We start from the raw sequence: 18,187 nt of genomic DNA, 5'->3' as shown, positions 1-18,187 counted from the left end.
AATTCTTAAAGCTTTCAAAGAAGGTTTGGTTTCTGGAGCTTGTCTTTGGGCTCAAGTAGTCACGCTCAACAGAGGCAACTGCTTTTTCTCCTATGCCAGCAGCGTAGTCTGTATCAAATACTCCTGAATACAGCACCTGATGTATCTAGACAAATTCATACTGGGTGCCTCAACGTCATGAGTCTGGACTACAGCTCCTTCCATCTTTTAAGAACAGTACAGCAGGTTTTGCCCCCTTTTCCTCAGGGGCAGTCACCTCTACTGGAAAGGACTCTTCACATTTCATCTAAATGTGCTTTGTCCTGTCTGTTTAATGCAGATATTGCAGACATTTCATTTACATTTTCATTCAAGAATGTTTCCATTCACTTTAAGCATTCCTTACCAGCACTTTCAGTTTTAATTAACCTCACGGCTTAGCTCTGGCACAGATTTTCACACGCTCAGATCTGCATTGAGTAAGGAGGGCAGCACGTGGCTTTCGCAGAGGACTAGCACACAAGCATGAGGTGTCCCAGCCTTACCATTTTTGCCCCAAATACTGCACGCAACACACACAGCCCAGCTGACCAAGGTACCCTGCCTTCCCTAAGTTCCCGAGTGCAGGCTTGAAGCCAGACCCACGTTTCTCCACTGGGCTTTGCAAAGCTGCCACGTGTGGGAGGATTTTCTAAGGTCAGTACTTAAATGTTGCTCTGGCCATTTCTGTAAATGCAGTATTGCTCTGACTTCGAACCTGAGGAGCCTTGAGGGGATTAGCTGAATTGAAAGCAACCTTCTAAAAGATACTATAATTTTCCTCTCTTGTTTTTCACTGTGGAATTCCTCTTTCACCTAATGGCTTGAGCTACATTGTGCTTACCAGAAACCAGACATGCCCAAGGACACTAGAAGACAGCTGGCACTCGTGCCTCTTCTTAAACTGGATGAACAGAGAAACTAAATTTTACTGTCTCTTCCAGCCAAAGTGCTGTTTTGAAATGTAGGAGAGCCTTTATCATATAAAAGTTATATGGGGAAACTTGATCCCGTTAACTTGGTGGGATTCCTTTGACTGCTTCATGTAAAACCCAAGAGCAGTAAGACACAAAAGAAGGATTTTTTTTTTTTTTTTTGCATGTGGGTGTAGCAGTTAGGTTGTGTCTTCTGCTCTAACAACAGATTTAAAATAAAAGTCTTGATTTAAATTAGTGGGGTGCCTCCAGCCAGTGTATTAGCAGCCCTGAGTCAAGCCGGGGTCTGTTTAATCCTCGGAGAATGGCAAGCACAGCTGCCACGGGCTCTCTGGCACAGGACCTGTGCTGAGCACGCTGCCCAGGCGGCCACTCGGTCAGCAGGGCCACGTGCTGAGGGGGATTAGGTTGGACACCACCCCATGCTGTCCATGTGGCAGAGGTCCTCGGATGGACAAGGTGAGGTCACTCGCTGCCTGCTCTCGCATCCTCCTTTCCCTCAATTTTATTTATATAGATAAGAAAGAGAATTTGTATCTGCTGAGGCTGCTTTACAGGGACATAAAGGAGAAGACGTAGACCCTGGGCAGTGCCATGGATCTGGAGGGTCTTGCAGACCCCACGGATACCAAGAGCTGTTGGGCTGGTGTGGCTACATCCCACATCCTCCTTCAGGACTTCAGGAGGGGACAAAAACACACAGATTTCTCATGTCCTTCTGCCAGGTGTTGCCACGGACTATCCCACGGGAGGGAGCACCCTGGCTTGCCCAGGGCTGCTATTAACAGCTTGGTACAGAGTGAGGACCAGAGAGACATCTGTGCTGGGGGCAAAGGAGGCACAACAGATGATGGCCAGGGAAGTGCTTCTCGTGTGGGCAACAGTGTCAGGAGACACATTATTTGCTTGCTGAGCATACCTGCAGTTATCAGCACTCCACACCTGTCCCACCAAGTGCACAGACACACACACCTCTTTCTCCCTGCATGGCACACAGCTGAAATGCAAGGGTCTGACACAGCCTTTCCCCAACTTCATTTCTCCTATCCAACTCTCCTCAAATAGCCTTTTTCTTTCTTAAACGAATTCCAGAGCCTTCATCTCCTGCCAGGCTTAGGGCTATGCTGTAGTCCCTATTCCCCAAACCACCTGTTTTGCACTTAGGGAGCTAAATACCCTCGAACCAAAGCAAACGCCCACAGCACAACACAAATAATCTAGCCTCTGTTTGAACAGGGTAAAAGAGAGGGGCTGTATGAGAGGGAAGGTGATGCGAACCCAGCACCCTTATTCTGCCTCTTGCCCTGATGCTGGTGATGACAACCACATCCCCCACCTTTCCAAATCTCTTCCCAGGCTGCTCGCAGCCCTGCTGCCCCCTCCCCTGGCTGGTATCTCTGGTGGCTGCCAGCCAGCCAAATAATGAGTCCTGACCAAGGCCAGTATTTGTGCTGGCCAGCACGCAAAGAGAGTAGGATAATGAAAAAAAGGTTTTCTGCTTGCTATGGTCTGGCTTTGAGCAGTGGGGAAAGCCATCAGATAAGCTTGGCAGTTAAAACTTGGCATGGAAAATATCCTGTATGTGAGTGCCTGATTAGCCAAAGTAACAACCTGTAGGTCCTAACATCCGTATACATTGACTAAACAGGACTGGAAACTGTGTCCCTCTTTCTCTCTCAACCACTGCTATCAGAGCACCCTGTGTCCGTCCCACCGATCAGCGCCTTGTGCAGCATCCAGAGTCCACGCGGAGGAGGAGAGACTCCTGAAACGAGCTCAAACCACGTGGTGCCCTTTTGGGCTATGCCAGCCCCAGCGAATCCTGCTGCCCGCCGCCCTGGCTGGCGATGGGGCGGTGAGCAGGGCATGGGGCAGCACCCAGGGCTGGCACTGGTCCGGGGACGTGCCACCTCCCATTGCTGACACCCAAAGATGCACGTCCAAGCCCGAGCCCACACCCGCTCAATTAAGACCGACTGCCTACATCCATGAGAACAGCACCTCTGTGGGTTAGAAGGCTAAATAAATAAGAGCTGAATAGCTACTGTGCATCACAGCCCTTTATCCTGGGAGAGTCAGTGAACCTGAATTCCCCAAGAAAAGCAAGGAAGCTGTGCGTGCGCCTGTGCTCTGATTAATCTCATCAGTTTGTTTTCCTGGAAACTAGATGTCCCAGATGCCATTGTTTCCATTATAAGTGTTCATCTGCTCTGTTTGAGCTTGATTGCTCCTGTAGCCTGCTTGGCTTCACTGGTTTATTTTATTTTACTCTATTTTTTAATTAACATTCTTTAACAAAATGCCAGTTAATTAAACTGAGGGCATAGCTGCAACCCTCAAAACCAGATTTACTAAATGTTTGAAAGCACCCATGGCATACAGAAATCCTGAGCAGTTGTACAAAGAATGACTAAATTATTAATAGCTGCCATGCATATCACACGAACACTTCAAAAGGGGACTTCCTGTTTCTGCAAAACCCTGGTTTTTTGTGTAATGGCAGAGACCAAATCATCTGGAAATTAGTCTCATTGATACTAATCACAACTGTTACTGAAACATTCCCACTGTAGACGTAGCACAGTCATTTCTGACTTTTGAGCAGAATTAGCCATTTAATTCATTATCTCAAGGAAGATCTCAGAATGTATAATTTCTTAAATCACAAACAAAACATGACTAATTAAAACACACTGGAGCAAATGTATATTTCTATTCATAAAGGCCCCATTAACCATTACAATAACATTCAAGCACAGATTAAACTAGTGTCAGTTAGAGATGATACCACAGAATATTTCTTTTATGGATTGGAAAGATCAGCTGTGGGGTTTGGGAATTATTTTTAAGATATTTTTTGTAGATATATGCATGCATTGCTACATTTAAACTAGAGAAAATAACATTCTGCTGTGGGAAAAGCACAAATACAGGAAATTTCTTTCCTGTCTCCAGTGAATTATTTCTGGTGAAAGGCTTCTCAGTGTTTTGCTACAGGCATGCAGATTTACACACAGAGCATTATGCGTGTACACACGGTGAGAGCTCTACCAGGGGTGCCCAGCACCATGCCCTCCTCTATGCCCAGCTCCCAGGCAAAGCTATTCTTGGCAAGTACAGAAGAAACAGAGATTCAGAAATGGAAAAAAAAACCAAACCCAACAACCCCTGGAAACACCAGCACAGCAGAGCACGTTCATAAGGCAAAAAAACCTCTTTCACTCAGTACACCCTAGCTACTGCCACACTTTGGGAGCAGAAAGCAAGGGGGACGTATTACTATTATTAGCCCTTGGGATGTGAAGCAGCTGCTTCGCAGCCTTCTTTCAGACTATTGGCAAGATGCTGTGATATTTCCTTCGCACATACGCCCAGGCACAGACAGACAGACAGACAGACCCCCACAATGGTGAGAACATCCCCGCCGCTCAGGTGAGACAGACAGACAGAGAGCACGAGGACAGCGCGACTGCGCGTACTCACAGCTCCGAGTACAGGAGGTGCAGGTTGCCCACATTGTCTATGTAGTTTGCAGGGCTTAGCCAAGGTAGGACCAGTAACAGGAGAGCCTTCATTCCCAGTGCGGGGCTGGCACTGCTGCTAGGTTTCCTCCTTCCCACTCGCTCTGTGCTGGTGGGACACGCACCGCGAAGCTGTCGTGCCAGCCAAGCCCCTTCTAAGCGAGCCTTTCCATTTCAACGCAACGGGAGCACGTTATGAATCGAGCTTAAATCCCACAAACGAGGCTACGCTGCAAAATCATTGACCTGTAAGAGGATTACTCGTTCTGACTCTCAGATGGGGAGATGTGAGGGTTTAGGGACAGCACAGCATGGTTGGCGAGACAGTGACTTATGCTGCAGAGCAGAGCGATGCTCGGGGAAGAGACCTGCCTCCTGCAGGATTCAGAGTGGTTCTTTGGAGCCAGCTGGTACGTTTACATCACTGCCCACGAGCAGATGGGTTACGAGCTGAACTGCATCACGGAAGGGTGTAGCCGTCTGACACGGGGGAAACGTGCCCCCCGTGGAGTTTGGAAGTGAGCTACAGCAGAAGACCACACCTTTTTAAAGTAAAACACCACAAAGGATTGCAGCCAACTGCTGGCTGCTTGCATCGCGGTCTGAATTCTCAACATCCAGTCAGACGGTTCTGTGCAAACATAAATCATGTAGTAAGCCAAGGGCATGTCTCTCCTCTCCCTCTCTCTCTCTCTCAGGATGCAAGAGCAAACATTTTAAATAAGGATGCTTTCAGTGGTCTACTCTGTGGTAACTGGAGATTTAAAAAAATTCAAGTCCTCTCTTCAATTACAAAGCATAAAAACCAGCAAGCTCACCTCATCCCATCAGCGACCCCACCCCTGAACAGGGCAAGCTTTCATTTTCTCTCTGAGAACCAGGATTGATCTGAGACTGATTTGTGCAAGAAACACGGGGACTGCCGACTGCACTGGTGACTCTAACAGAGTCTGATTTTTTCACTGGAAACACAGATCGTGCTCAGCCGAGATTTTTTTCAGCCAGCATCTGAGACATTCTATCCAAAGGCACCAGGCTGTTGTTACTGTAATATTATTTATTTATTTGTTTCTAATCAGCAAATTCAGACACTTTGTCTACTGATTCATCACTGCTAGGAGAACCCCATCAGCTCAGCCTGCACTGTGCCTGGGCATGCTGCAGCTGGTGCCTGAAGAGCACAGTGCCCTTCTCCTCTCCTGCACCGCCGTGAGCTGGGAGTGGGGTGGCAAGAAATGCTTCTCTGCTCCTCTTTGAATCGAATTAGGCAGACGCATAAAATATCTTTGGTGATTATTAACAAATGCTACATTAAAAATGAAATGTACTGCACTGTTTCTGCAAACATAAGGTTTCAAAAATCTCCTTTATGGGTCCCTCCTAATTCTTTTAGGTGGGAATGCCAGTGAGGGCATGACCCTGGGAAACCTTCAACTGGCTTAAACAATAAAGACTCATGTTTTTTAGTGAAACCCTCAGCAGCAAATGTACCCTATTATTTATATGCCTCTGCCCTCTAGCCTTAAGGTAACTCAGCCCTCCAAACTGTCCTGAATATGGAAAATATGGTCATGGGTGGCACAGAAGAAGCTGTGTAACACCACCTTGTTGTGCACTACCTTAAGGCTTTAGGATTTAATGGCCATGGAGACCACAGTTCTGCTCTGGGTTTTCAAGGCTGGGAGTTAGTGGGGAGAGCCTGGCACAGGGGAGGAGATGCAGAAAGAGGCTGTGGAGATGTGTTCCTGAACATGCCTTGGTAGGGCCCAGGCCTCGTCAGGAACTCAGAGATCCTGCCAGGCCATTGACACTTGGTGATAATCATTCGAATAAAACTTGCTGGACTTTTACAGGATTAAAACACCAATCACAACAGTGCAATTCTGCTAGGCATGTTTCTGAAGGGCGCCTTTATTTAAGAGAAGGAGAAACCAAGCCACTGGAGAGACTTGTACATGTCCAACACTAGAAGCCAGGAATTATGCTGGTTGTGTGGCTTCTGTGTAGAAAACAAAATGTCCCTTTCTTTGTTTCTGCATATTTTTTCTAATTAATTTTATGGTCATGGATCTGTCATCTCAAGAAAAAGTGAAGTCAAAAAGAAGGATCTAAAATCTATTAAAGTCAGCCATATATATCACAATGGAAGGTATTTGCACTAGGGGTTGAAGATTTTATCTTTGCAATCTGTAGAGCAACATAATCCCTGTGACAGCAGCTCACAGCAGACTGTCAGTCCCTTTACCTGCATTGCTTTTGAGATTTGTATTTGTGGCATGTCAGAGAATTACTGAACAAAGGCAGAAAATCACGGGGAACTTTGCTAATTTCTTCTTCTAGAAGCAGAAAACTAATCTTGTGGAGCACAGCTGCCACCACCTTTTTCTGTTTTTTTTTTTTTTTCTTTCTTTTTTTTTTTTTTTTGAGTTTTAGAGATGCAAAATGATCGACTTTTTAAACCATGACATAAGCAGTGAATAAGTTGAATAAATTCCTCACCTAGGAGCATAAGTCGCACCTGCGGTCCAGAGGGGAAATCATTTCACTGAACAACAGATAAAGGCCATAGAAAAGGGCATGTCTTACACCCCAGCTCTCCTCGGATTCAAGATGCTGTTATCTGGGCTACACCAAAGCAGTCGGAAATCAAAGCCTTGGAGGTGCCTCATCACTCCTGCCTGCCGCAAGGAAGGCCGAAGACGCAAGACACGTGCTTTTCCCCGTCAAATAGAGCATCATTCACCATCAGTTCTCCCCCTGCAAAGGAACCAAGCTGCTCCCGGGGGTTGTTTCTCCTTCAGAGAGGGTGTCCTGGCCCCTGGGGAGGTTAGCATGCTGAGCGTCGCTCCCCCATGCCATGCTGGGGAGGCCGGGCCTGTGCAAGGCCCCTGGTGCCTGTGCAGGGCTGGTGCTCACCTGGAAGGAAGGAGCCCGTGGCTCCAAAGACCAAACTGGAATATTTTCTGCTCTACTTCACATGTAGGTCATTTGCGATTCAAAAATGGATTGAAGAAAGGGCAATTACAAAAGCCGTAATGTACCACTAAAATATTCATGGTAGCTCAGCTTCCCCAAACTGGCAGATCTCTTCGGATGACTAAATACACGCTTCCATTATGCAGCTAACCACAAGGTATCCACTCAGAACTGCTAACAAGAGCATGGAGTACCTGGAGTGGATTTGATTTTAAAAAAAGAGTGAGATATTGTCAAATAGAAATTCAGCTCTAAACTCATAATAGCATAGGTGCTCACAGGGACTGAAATTGATAAATCTTTCTTTACATTAAGTCTATTTTAATCAGCATTACTTGCAGATACTTTTTCCTCTCCATAAGTAAAAGACAGAGCAATTAAAAAAACCCACCACCTCTCAGTCAAAACTTACTGGGTTTGGAAATGCTGTTCGAGATGACCGCGCTGCACAACCTCTGAGCAGTGTTCTGTGAAAGGGCAGCTAACCATTAGCTTGTCCAGGAGGTTATTCACAAGGATGCTGGACTTCCTGCAGCTCTGGAGAACCACGAGCTTGCGGTCCATGGGGCAGAAGTCCTTTTCCAAGAGGAAGTTCGTAAGGCAGGCCGTGCAAAAGGTGTGACCGCAGAGCGTGTCTAGCGGCTGAAGCAAAGGTTGTAGGCAGATGTGGCAGATCAGATCGTCATCGACTTCTTCCGTGTAGCTGTACAAGTGGTTTTCCTCTGGTAAATGTGCCTGGCCGCAGGTGGCACAGAGCGGCGGGGACCTCTCCTCCATTTCTTCTTCTTTCTGGCTCATACTCGGAACTGGTGCAATTCAGAAGAGGGCAGACAGAAGCACCCAACCTGGTTTCTATTCGTGAGAGCAGCAGCAAGGCCTGCGTGCCATCAGATCTGTGGGGAAGAAAGCCAAACAATTATGTTCTGGATTGTTTTTTCTTAGTGTATTTATGGTATGTACCTGGATATAAAGTACTCTGGGAGTTTTTAGGGAAGCATTGCATCTTTGGGATGGGAGGGTTAAGCAAAGAAGAGAAAAGTAATAGATTGTGAACTCCAGTGAACTTTTTAGCTTCTAGGTCTAGCTCAACTGACAAAACTACTCTCACTGTAAAGAAAGACATCAGAACAGCGAGAATACTACTGGCATGTAAGGTTTGAAAACCTTAAATTAACATATAACTATGAGACCCATCACATGACTTTTTTATAGTGGTCACATTACTTCTGCTGGAAAAGCAGCATCATGCATAGGCAAACACGGCAATATTGTGCAGAAACATGGGTAAGAATAATGATTACTGCCCAAGCCACCTGCTTGGGGCAGAGGGGGAAAGCAGCACCTAGGCCTAGCCCGCATGAGCACACAGACATTGTGCACACAGACGCAGGATACAGATTTAGAGCCTGGGACCCTCCAGACCATCCTCTTACACAGCAGTGATGGATCTGTCTGATCTTCAAAACCACTGAACAAAAATTAAGCCTGTTCACTTAATAATTTGTGTTACAGCCCTAGATTTGTACTATTTCTCTTACTACAGTGCTGATGAGCAAGCTCTGGCCAGGGCACCTGCCTGCTGGTATTTCAAAGATGTAAACACTGTGGGTGGCAGCAAAACCGGGCAGTAATTTGTAGCTTTTACTTGATGAACCCTGACTGCCTGTTGAAGCACTTACTTACGTCTCATTACATCTATGCTTATTTTGATCTATCTCTTTGAAAATAAACACGAAGACATAAAATATGCAATGGCCTAATTACTACTCTTGCTTGAAAATATAAATCTTATTTGCTGCTCTAACATAGCACTGTACCCTTGCTTCCAGCTTGACTTAATTTGCTGAGACAATTTGTCAGCCTCAGACACTCACGTTTGAGGGCAAATGAGGGAAGGAATATAAAAAAAATCTGACTATGACAGAGCACATTTTCATTTAAAATGAAAACAAACCTTATTTTTATGTAAAGCTTGTGGGCTCTAAACCTGAGAAATTAAACATCAACATGGCAGGGTTTTTCTGACATATAGGTAAAATGATAGCCCCACTAACTCTATCCAGATGCTTGAATGTCAAACATTCACTTCAATGCTTTGCTAGATCCTATTCTTATATAGCTATTATGCTAAGTGGCTGTATAATAGCATTTTTTTGCTTGCAAGACTAAGGTCTGCATACACTCTGTCTCCTGCTTAGCAGTAGCTTCATTTGAATTAAAATCATCACATATTTGAATTCCTGCAAATATTTAAAATACTCTACACTGTAGCAAATGTTCCCCTTTGTAAAAATATTAATCAGAACTTTATGTAGAGAACTTTGTGAAGAAAATGACATCTTTATGTAGTGCAGAAAACAAATATACCTTCTGTCTTAATATAGGAATTAAAAACTGTATTAGTTGGCTTTATTAAGGTGACACGTGGCAAAATGAATCAAGAAAAAGACAAAAGATATCGCTGTAGATAAAGTACTGGCAAGCTCCAATAAGAGAGAAGACACAAAGAGTTGTTTGAGAAGTAACAAGCCAGTCACAACCTCTCACCACTTGCGAGAATGGCAATATGCAGTTTGTGGGACTGTGGGTTCGAGAGCAGCAGTAAAATGAAGTAAAAATCAATTGAACACGATGAAAATAGCACTGCTTTATGAACTTCATTCTTTCTTACTATCAGAAGACACACCTGGATCTGCTGCCACACACAAAAAGAAGGTCAGCATGGGCTTTAGCAGACACGGAATTAGATTCAGCCTATTCCTAACAATGCAGTAGTTAAAATGGCTGGGAAATTTGGCAGGGGTTTGCTACCTCAGGTAACGCAGGGGCTCTGGTCACTGCCACTTTGCACCTAGTGGTCTTGAGTGACAGAGCCATCCCTGAAATATCCATGGCATTGCCGGCATGCAGCAAGGTGGAATATTTCTTCTAACAGAGCACAAAATCCAAACCATATGTAGGCTATACTGCACAACAGGCCTCGTGTGCTTACTCTGGAAAAGCAGCAGCAAAGACACGGCCTGGTGGCCCGAGCATCTTAGCTGGGAGATCCTAGGTTCAGGAGGGTGACAGGCCCCTGATTTCTTGGCTCTTTAAGGCTGCATTTATTACCTGTTTCTCTGGGTATTTAAAACTTATCTGTGGGGACCTGCCAGTGTTTCGCTTGGCATGTGGGGCGTGGAGGAAGAATGCAGGCACAGGCAGGGATGAAACACAACACGGCTTTCCACACAGCATCAGCAGCAAGTCAAGAGAGGTTTCCGTGCATTGGTTTTTAAGTCTTGGCAAAACAATGTGTATCTGAGATGCCTCACACCTGGTGAAATGAGGGGAGACCCAACACATTTGCCCTTTAAAGAGGATTCACAAGCAGAGACTCCAGAGCTGCTGATCATCTGCTGCATTACAGTGTTAGAGAGAGTTACTGTGACTGTCAAAGCAACAGGGACAAGAAGAAAGCTGCACAAGTCCTGCCCTATGTTACGTCCTTCAAAGTTTCCAGACCCTCCTGGCCACCTTACAGATACTCATTATGGACCTGACACGCTGATAATGTGTCACTAATGAGAAAGAGCAGGTGTTGGGAACTGTACCTGAATTTTACAAGGTGTACATAAATTACAAATACTTGCTGCGGCTCAGAGAAACAAAAACATCCATGTTAATTAATAACAGGCATTGAACTTTTAGGAGGATTTAATTCAAGTCCTATGGCCTGTGCAATTTAGAAATTTTAGACTACATAATAACATAAGTTCCTTTCAATTCAAAAGGAAAAAATCTATCAGCCTCTTCCGGCTAATCTGGTCAGTGTTCACCCATGAAGAACCTTCTCAAATTACTGTACACAAGCAATGAAATAATCACTGTCAGCCTTTGGGAGGCAACTATACCACCAAAAGAGTTAGCACGGAGGGTGCCAAATGGAGGTGTTACACAAATTTGGCCAGAGGCAGAAGTTGCTTGCAATATATTGCAGTCGTTTGTGTTTAAAACATTTATGCATTGTCATAACAAAGCTACATAATTAATTTAATGTCCTTTTAGGAAGCTTAAAGCCTTGGTGTTTAGCTGTGCTAATGTTTGTTCTTGAGCTATGCAGAAGAGAAGGAAAAGAGGATTTAAAGCCGATCTGCTGATCTTCCATTAACTATGAATAAAGCAACACACGTTGAGAAAGGAACCCCATACAGGTGGATGGTACACCATAGCTAAGTGAAAAAAACCAACAATTATTACCTGGTTGGAAGTGTCTTCTTCAAGGTCCATGTTTGGGGAAGGATAAGAAGGGAAGGGGGGTGCGGGGGCCGAGGGGGTGTCTGTGTCAGTGTCGACACCATGGGCAGCCTCAGCAGGGTGAGGACATCACCTCAGCTTACAGACAGAGAAATGTATGCAGAGAGTGTGTGGGTGATTGGCAGCAGGAGCTTTTAGAGGTGTTGGTGCTGTGCCCAAGAAGACGATATCAGCATTTATTGCTTCACTGTCGTGACAGAGGTTTTCAGCGACTCAAATCCCTGTTTTCTTCCCATCAGGGCAACTCCCAGTGACCACAGTGAAAGCCAACATCGTGGTCACACACCTTTTAAAAACTTACCCAACACACTGTGCCAGGTTGAAGGAGTTTGCATCTTACGGGTCTTCAGCACTCAGGAATTTACAGCCACAAGAAGTGTTTAGGAGAACAGCAAAAGAAACACAGACAAAAAGCATGGGCAGTAAATGCAGAGAGTGAGAACAGAGAATGCCTTTCATCCACTTGTGCTGACAAGCCTGAAGTTGTCCCATTCCCATGAGGCAGGTATAAGCAAGCTAAGGCTTAAATCTGGACTTACCCTCAGAGCACCAGGGCAGCGAGAAGCAGGCTCCTGAGCTGCACCAGCTCCATCAGCCGCCCCGTCAAACATTAACCCAGCAGCCGGGGGGGCTGCACGGGGAAGTAGCATGGTGCAAGGAGGAAGAAGCTTCTGCGAGATGAGTAAGCAGGGCTGAAAGAGAAAGAACGGAGTGATGAAAGGCAGCGAGGAAGCAGCTAGCACAGGGAGGGATAAACAGGCACCTAAAGGCCAGAGAAACACTAACACAGAGCCTGCAAGGGCAGCAACTGGCTCGTATCTGGAATGGTGGAAGACGAGGCAGTGAGCAGGCATCGCTACAAAACAGAGCTAAGATGCAAAACAGGTAGGGGTTTAGCTCCAGTAGCTCAAGCAACATGGCTTGGGGATAGCAAAATCCTCTGAGTCAAGCGAAAGGGCAGCCAGTGTGGGAAGGGAATATGAATGGCACAGCAATATCTCCAAATATTAGGGTGTTTTTTCTTTTAATATGTGTGTGTAATTAAGTGACGCATATTAATGCTCTTGCTCTATTTTTGTACTGTCTGCACATGCACAAATACTATATCCACTGATTAAAAGAGGTTTCCTTTTCGTGCCCTGTCTTACTCACATCATGCTGTAGGAGGCAGAGGTATTACTGACAGCTGCCGTACTCTCATGAGCTGGACCATGACAACAAAGTTATCCTGCTGTTCTTACCCCAGCATGGGGTGTTATCTCCTACAGGAGAGTAACAAGCTGTCAGCATGACACTGTATGGCCAGATGGGCTGCTCTGCAGGCTGATAAGGAAACCACTCCAAAGGTGCAAGCACCTCATTTTCTTAATACTCAGCCCATTTTGCTGAGATTCCTGAGGTGGACTTCTTGCTTCTTAATGATGAAAAGGAGCCACATAACACTGCACTTTTCCCCATAATAGAGTTAACTCCTTAATGACGCCTCAGCCCAGCTGTTAGTGGCTGAGCCCAGGCGCGTCAGAAGCTGTGGGGCTTGTCCCCATCTAGTGGCTCACCTACACTGGGGATCAGAGCCAGGAGGGAGCTGAGATCCTCCTTTGCCCTCCAGCAAAAGTTCAGAGCTCCCAGGTTACGCAGGATTAGCTGCGGCAATATGCCAGAGAGCCTAGCCCTTGCTACTCATATGGGAATCCAGGCTGCAAAATCACTGCGCCTATTTCTCATTCAGGGTTTTATAACAAGGCAGCAGGTTGGATGCTCATGTAAAACTACCTGCCTTTAGTTAGAGAAATTTTAATGCTGTTGTAATTCATTATCTTTCATCAAACCACCTTCTTGCTAGCAGGCCTCCCAGTTACTGTGTTTTGTGCCACCAATTGCGTTTCCTCAACTGAAGAGTTTTATAGGTTACACTGACTTCACTGTGGAAGGTAGTACTTATTTTGGAGGCCATCGGGGAGCCTTTTTGTTTCAAAATAGTAGATAAACATTGTGGAAAACATCAAACAGTGGTCCATCCTTCAGTAATATGTATTACACAGTATTTTCCATGCAAACAGACAGTAACTCACATTCCAAAGATCTGGATAGAGAATCTCATATAACAATTTGCACTATCATTGGCATAGCTGCAGTTAAGACCAATGGGGTGAATCAGCCTGCCTGGATTTGTAACTTTGTTCCTAGAAAAGTTACTGTAATAATACATGTATTATTATCTTCCTCTTTTTCCCCCTCTCTCCCTTGTTTTTAAATCTCTTTTACCTATAGAAAAGTCACAACATTTTCTCCCTGCCTGATGTGTAATGAGTAGCAAACCATCTCCAGCGAAGATTTGTTATGGGCAGAGGTGAGATGCATACCTCCAGGTAAAAAGTCAGTAGCTGGAGATGAGTCAGAGATCTGGTACTGATTTACCAGGTAAGAATTTGAGATTATAGGAAAGACTGTTAGAGATGGCTCTTAGAGGAAAATAATTGTAATTGTTCGGCACATCAGCACAGACTGTCTCTGAGACAACCAACAGGAACTCCAAAACCTCTCCTCTTACACAGCTGATTTTTCAAAGTTATTATTAGTCAAAAAGTCCTTCTCAGAGATTATAACCATCAAAGCACTTTGCAAAGCTTTCAGCGATGAAAGTCATTTCAAACTGAATACAAAAATCCAAGGGCACAGTGCAGTAGGTGAATAACCACCACTTTTTAAGTTGTAGCTCAAGCTGTGAAACCTAACAGGAACGTCATACTGTGCCTGCATGCACAATAACTTCAAAAACCAGAACCAGATTGTTTGAAAAGACAGTTTTCTCTGTGGCTCATGCTGGAATTTACAGAATAAACCAATGTTGGAAAAAGTTGTTTTTTTTTTTTTTTTTTTTTTGTGGAATTACGAATCTGAAACTTCTCTTCGGAATGTATGGAAATATATTCTGCCTTTTTGTCTCTCTGTCTCTCGCACACCCACACAAACCTGAGTTGCTCTTTCTGGCAATTTCACAGATACAAAACTTTACTCAGCATGTTGAAATGAAAAATTTCAGCCCAGAAGTAACTTAAGAATATTAGGAACAGCTGGACAAGGATTGAGTAAAAGGAAGGTTTGAGTAAGGCAGCGTGTGTCAGCAGGTTATCCTTCCCAAACTACAAGGAACGCATCCTATGAATGAGCTTACCTTGGTAGTACTTCAGAGAAGACTCGTTGCTAGCATGTCTCAGGTAGTTGTGTGTTGGTGGAGGCAATAATTTCAGTTCCTTGCTTGTTTTGAAGTTTGGTAAACCCAGGCTGGGACCAACTCTTTATGCTACAAGCTCAGGCTCCACGTACAAAGGGGAGCTGTAGCAGAACTGACGGGCTGTGGGTAACTGCCTCTTGGGCACACATGTTCTGCCTACCCAAAGGAAGTCGAAGCAAGACTATGCGAGCAATTATGATTGACTCCTAAAGTGCTTCCTAAACATGTGCTCATCCTAATTGACATAATAAATGCCATCGGCATTTCACATCCTAAATTATAAAATTGTACTGCTAGTTATGTAACAAAAGGTGCATTACCGCTCTGATTTGGCTGATTGCTCCAGCTGGCTTTGGCAAGATAGTCTCACAAATACCACAAGCTTGCTTTCAGGCATTTGACCTAATGATAAAACTGTACCTGTGTGGCTGAATAACCACATGCCCCAGCTGTCTTTGGAGGTGCTGGTAGCAAGGAGTTGGTACAACGATCCATGCGAACTGTGCAAGGGTGCTCATCCCTGGTTCCTGCCCCAGATGTGTCTCTGTGATGGGGGACACCCACCTGCCCATGCTCCTCCTCTGCTTCAGGTCAAGGAAATGTGGGTCTGCAGACCACTCCTGAGCTATGGGGTGCTCCAGCAAAGTGCTCCTCAAGCCAGACAGCCCAGCCCATGGTGTGTATGGACCCACACGGGATATATCATGACAATTAGACATAACACCTTGCAATCACAAAATACAGTGCAAAATTTGGAATAAAATGCATTACCTTTGTACCTCTGCACCTTCTGTGTGAATTTGGTGTTAACTCCATGATGTTAACTGCTGTTAATCCCATGGGCAATTACATTGCTACTACCGTGTTTCCTAAAGAAATAGGGAGGTTCTGCACTTTTTCTCTCTCTCTCTCTTTGAGTCTGCTTGTTCAATCTCGCTTTTGCTCCCCAATATCTTTTGGATCTATTTTTCAGGTTCAGCCAGATCTGACAGAATGGCAGAAGCCTCCCTACACATTATCACCATTCAAATTATCACCATTGCCTTGAGAATAGTTGTCTGGGTAGGACAGAGAAAAGAAGCAATGTTCCCACAAAAAAAAAAGGCTGTAGAATGAACACAAATCATACTGGATACCAGAGTATGACAAGAAGGACAACGGAATTTTGCATACCCAGCCCTCAAGAAAAACTAATGTTGGAGTTACATCATATTAGACAAAGCCACAGGGGAACAGTGGTCACTAATTCATTTGCCCACAGAACCCCTGATATGCAATCCCAAAACCTCATTCTTTCTCCCTTCCCCTATTTGACCTTTCATACTTTACCATGCATGACAGCCCAGGCACTCTGAAGGCCCATACCTCTAATAGAGGTATCTACCTAAACAAAAAAGCTTTCTTTCTAGGTATGCCTTTTTTTTTATGGCTTTCTAATAAGCTAATGAACTTTTTTGCAACATTCCTAAGGCCAACTATACCCAGCCTCTTCAAGAAGAGCAAGATGCCACCTCCTGCACTACATGCCCTTCCTTTTATACTCCAGGCTGGCCCAGCTGAAAGAGCACAGGAAACCTCCCTGTGACCTGGTCTGTCAGGGGGAAAAGGACCCTCAACTCTACTGCAAGCCGCTGCTCATGTGTAAGGGCTAAGGGGTAAGGGGCTATGGGGTAAGAGTCAGGGGCAATGGGGGAAAGGGTGTGATTGTGCTTGGGGTGGGTGGAAGGCATGGCTGGAGGCTGGTACCCTGGTTGCCAGCAGTGCCCATTTAGTCTCAGAGAAGTCCTGCTTGTCCTGGTTAAAGTGTTTTACTTCCCATGCTTTGAAAATAATGGGTGTTTAGACAGCAAGTAAGCAATCTCATTGACTTCCCCATCTGTGGGATGAAGAGCGGTTATAAAATAAATAAATAAATAAAGGCAAACACAGCACCTTCTAAAAGGCTTTAAAGTAGTTTTTATCTCTTTTGTGGCACAAAATCCATTGCGTTTTTGCTGTATGATTATTTCTGTCAGTAACAATGAAGAATGACCTGTCCAACTCACTCATGGCTTTGTGATATGAGAATAACTCAGCCAACACAAACTTATCACACAGCAAAATGCATGGAAAAGTGAAAGTCTTAACTTAATACAGCTTCATAATAAGCCTTAATCTCTCCTCTCATTCCTCTCCTGGCATGGTGGGGCACAATCCTGCTGCACAGCGGGGGGTGAGGCAGGGAGGTGAGGCAGGCAGATGGGCTCATGGGGGAGAGCAATGGGAAAGGGGACATTTACCTATATTGATGTTCATTAACTTCAAGCACACTTAAGGGAGGGTGCTAACTGGGATGAACATGTCTCTGTGTGCCAGAGAGAGTGACTCCTATGTTATGCCTGAAATGGGGTGGAATAAATCCAGGCCAGTGTCCCCTGGGTCTCTGTATGTTCCCTGTAGCCTGCAGAGACATGTTCTGCCACTGTATCTACTAATTGAACCACTCTCAGCAGTTCAGGCATGTGCAAAATGCTCAGGCCTGTGCAGATAAGTAATTCAGAAGCCCAAGTTTCCACCTCATGGCAAACATGGAGCAAAACTGCCTCCAAAAGTCAGCCCCATCTCCAAATCATCCAGCAAGTTTGCAAGGGAGGGCATCCCCAGCCGAGGACACCCAGCCCTTCCTCCCACAGCCACAGTGCCTGCCACCCTCAGACTAAGCAGTGTCTTCTCGCGTGTGACCATGAGATAACATTTAATAACTACAAAGTGCTGAACAGATGATGGATAACCCTGCTAATAATGTATAATAAAGCAAGCGCTGCTTTAATTACCCTGTGCCTTTAGAGCTGCTCCTCTGATCCAGGAGTCCCTTAATGCTTTACAAACTACTTAATGAGTTCTCACAACACCCTGTGGGAACCTTTTTTTAGGATCAGCCCATAGCACGGCTGGATGAGCAGGGAAGGGGCAGCTGGCTGCTCCCAGGTTGCAGGGCTGGGCTCCCGTGGTAATGCCCAGCCTCTGGCACATGTCTTCATGTAGTGATGTGGCCACAGGGATGCTCTTAGATGTGATCTAAGGGAAATCCCTCAGATTTGTCATTGGACTGCATCTTCTACTTTATGAACAGGCACCTGTAAGGATTTAATCGTCTGTGTTGTAGTTCTACTTATGTTGCCTCTAACTATAGCACTTATATCTATAATTTAAGATACAAACCTGTA

General features: G+C 45.1%; 1 protein-coding gene across 13 annotated transcripts in view; it reads right to left on the bottom strand.

Annotated features, from left to right (window-relative positions):
- LNX1 (ligand of numb-protein X 1) overlaps positions 1 to 18,187 on the bottom strand; it is a 149,956-nt gene that overhangs the window by 56,861 nt on the left and 74,908 nt on the right. For 5 of the 13 annotated variants that reach the window (XM_083835398.1, XM_083835396.1, XM_083835395.1 and 2 more), the window contains 2 exons: positions 12,286 to 12,438; positions 7,863 to 8,343 (listed from right to left, as the gene is read on the bottom strand). In XM_083835398.1, the coding sequence (XP_083691524.1) occupies positions 7,863 to 8,248 (386 nt within the window). In that variant the 5' untranslated portion in view covers positions 8,249 to 8,343; positions 12,286 to 12,438. Of the gene's footprint in view, positions 1 to 4,436; positions 5,513 to 7,862; positions 8,344 to 12,285; positions 12,439 to 14,921; positions 15,255 to 18,187 lie in introns of those variants that run through there. The other 8 variants (XM_083835401.1, XM_083835387.1, XM_083835399.1 and 5 more) reach the window with 6 other exon arrangements.

Source organism: Anser anser (genome assembly GCF_964211835.1).
Source record: "Anser anser genome assembly, chromosome: 4".
In the NCBI taxonomy this organism is placed as follows: domain Eukaryota; kingdom Metazoa; phylum Chordata; class Aves; order Anseriformes; family Anatidae; genus Anser; species Anser anser.
The sequence above is the reverse complement of the archived record's forward strand: the minus strand, read 5'-3'. Positions and strand labels throughout refer to the sequence as shown.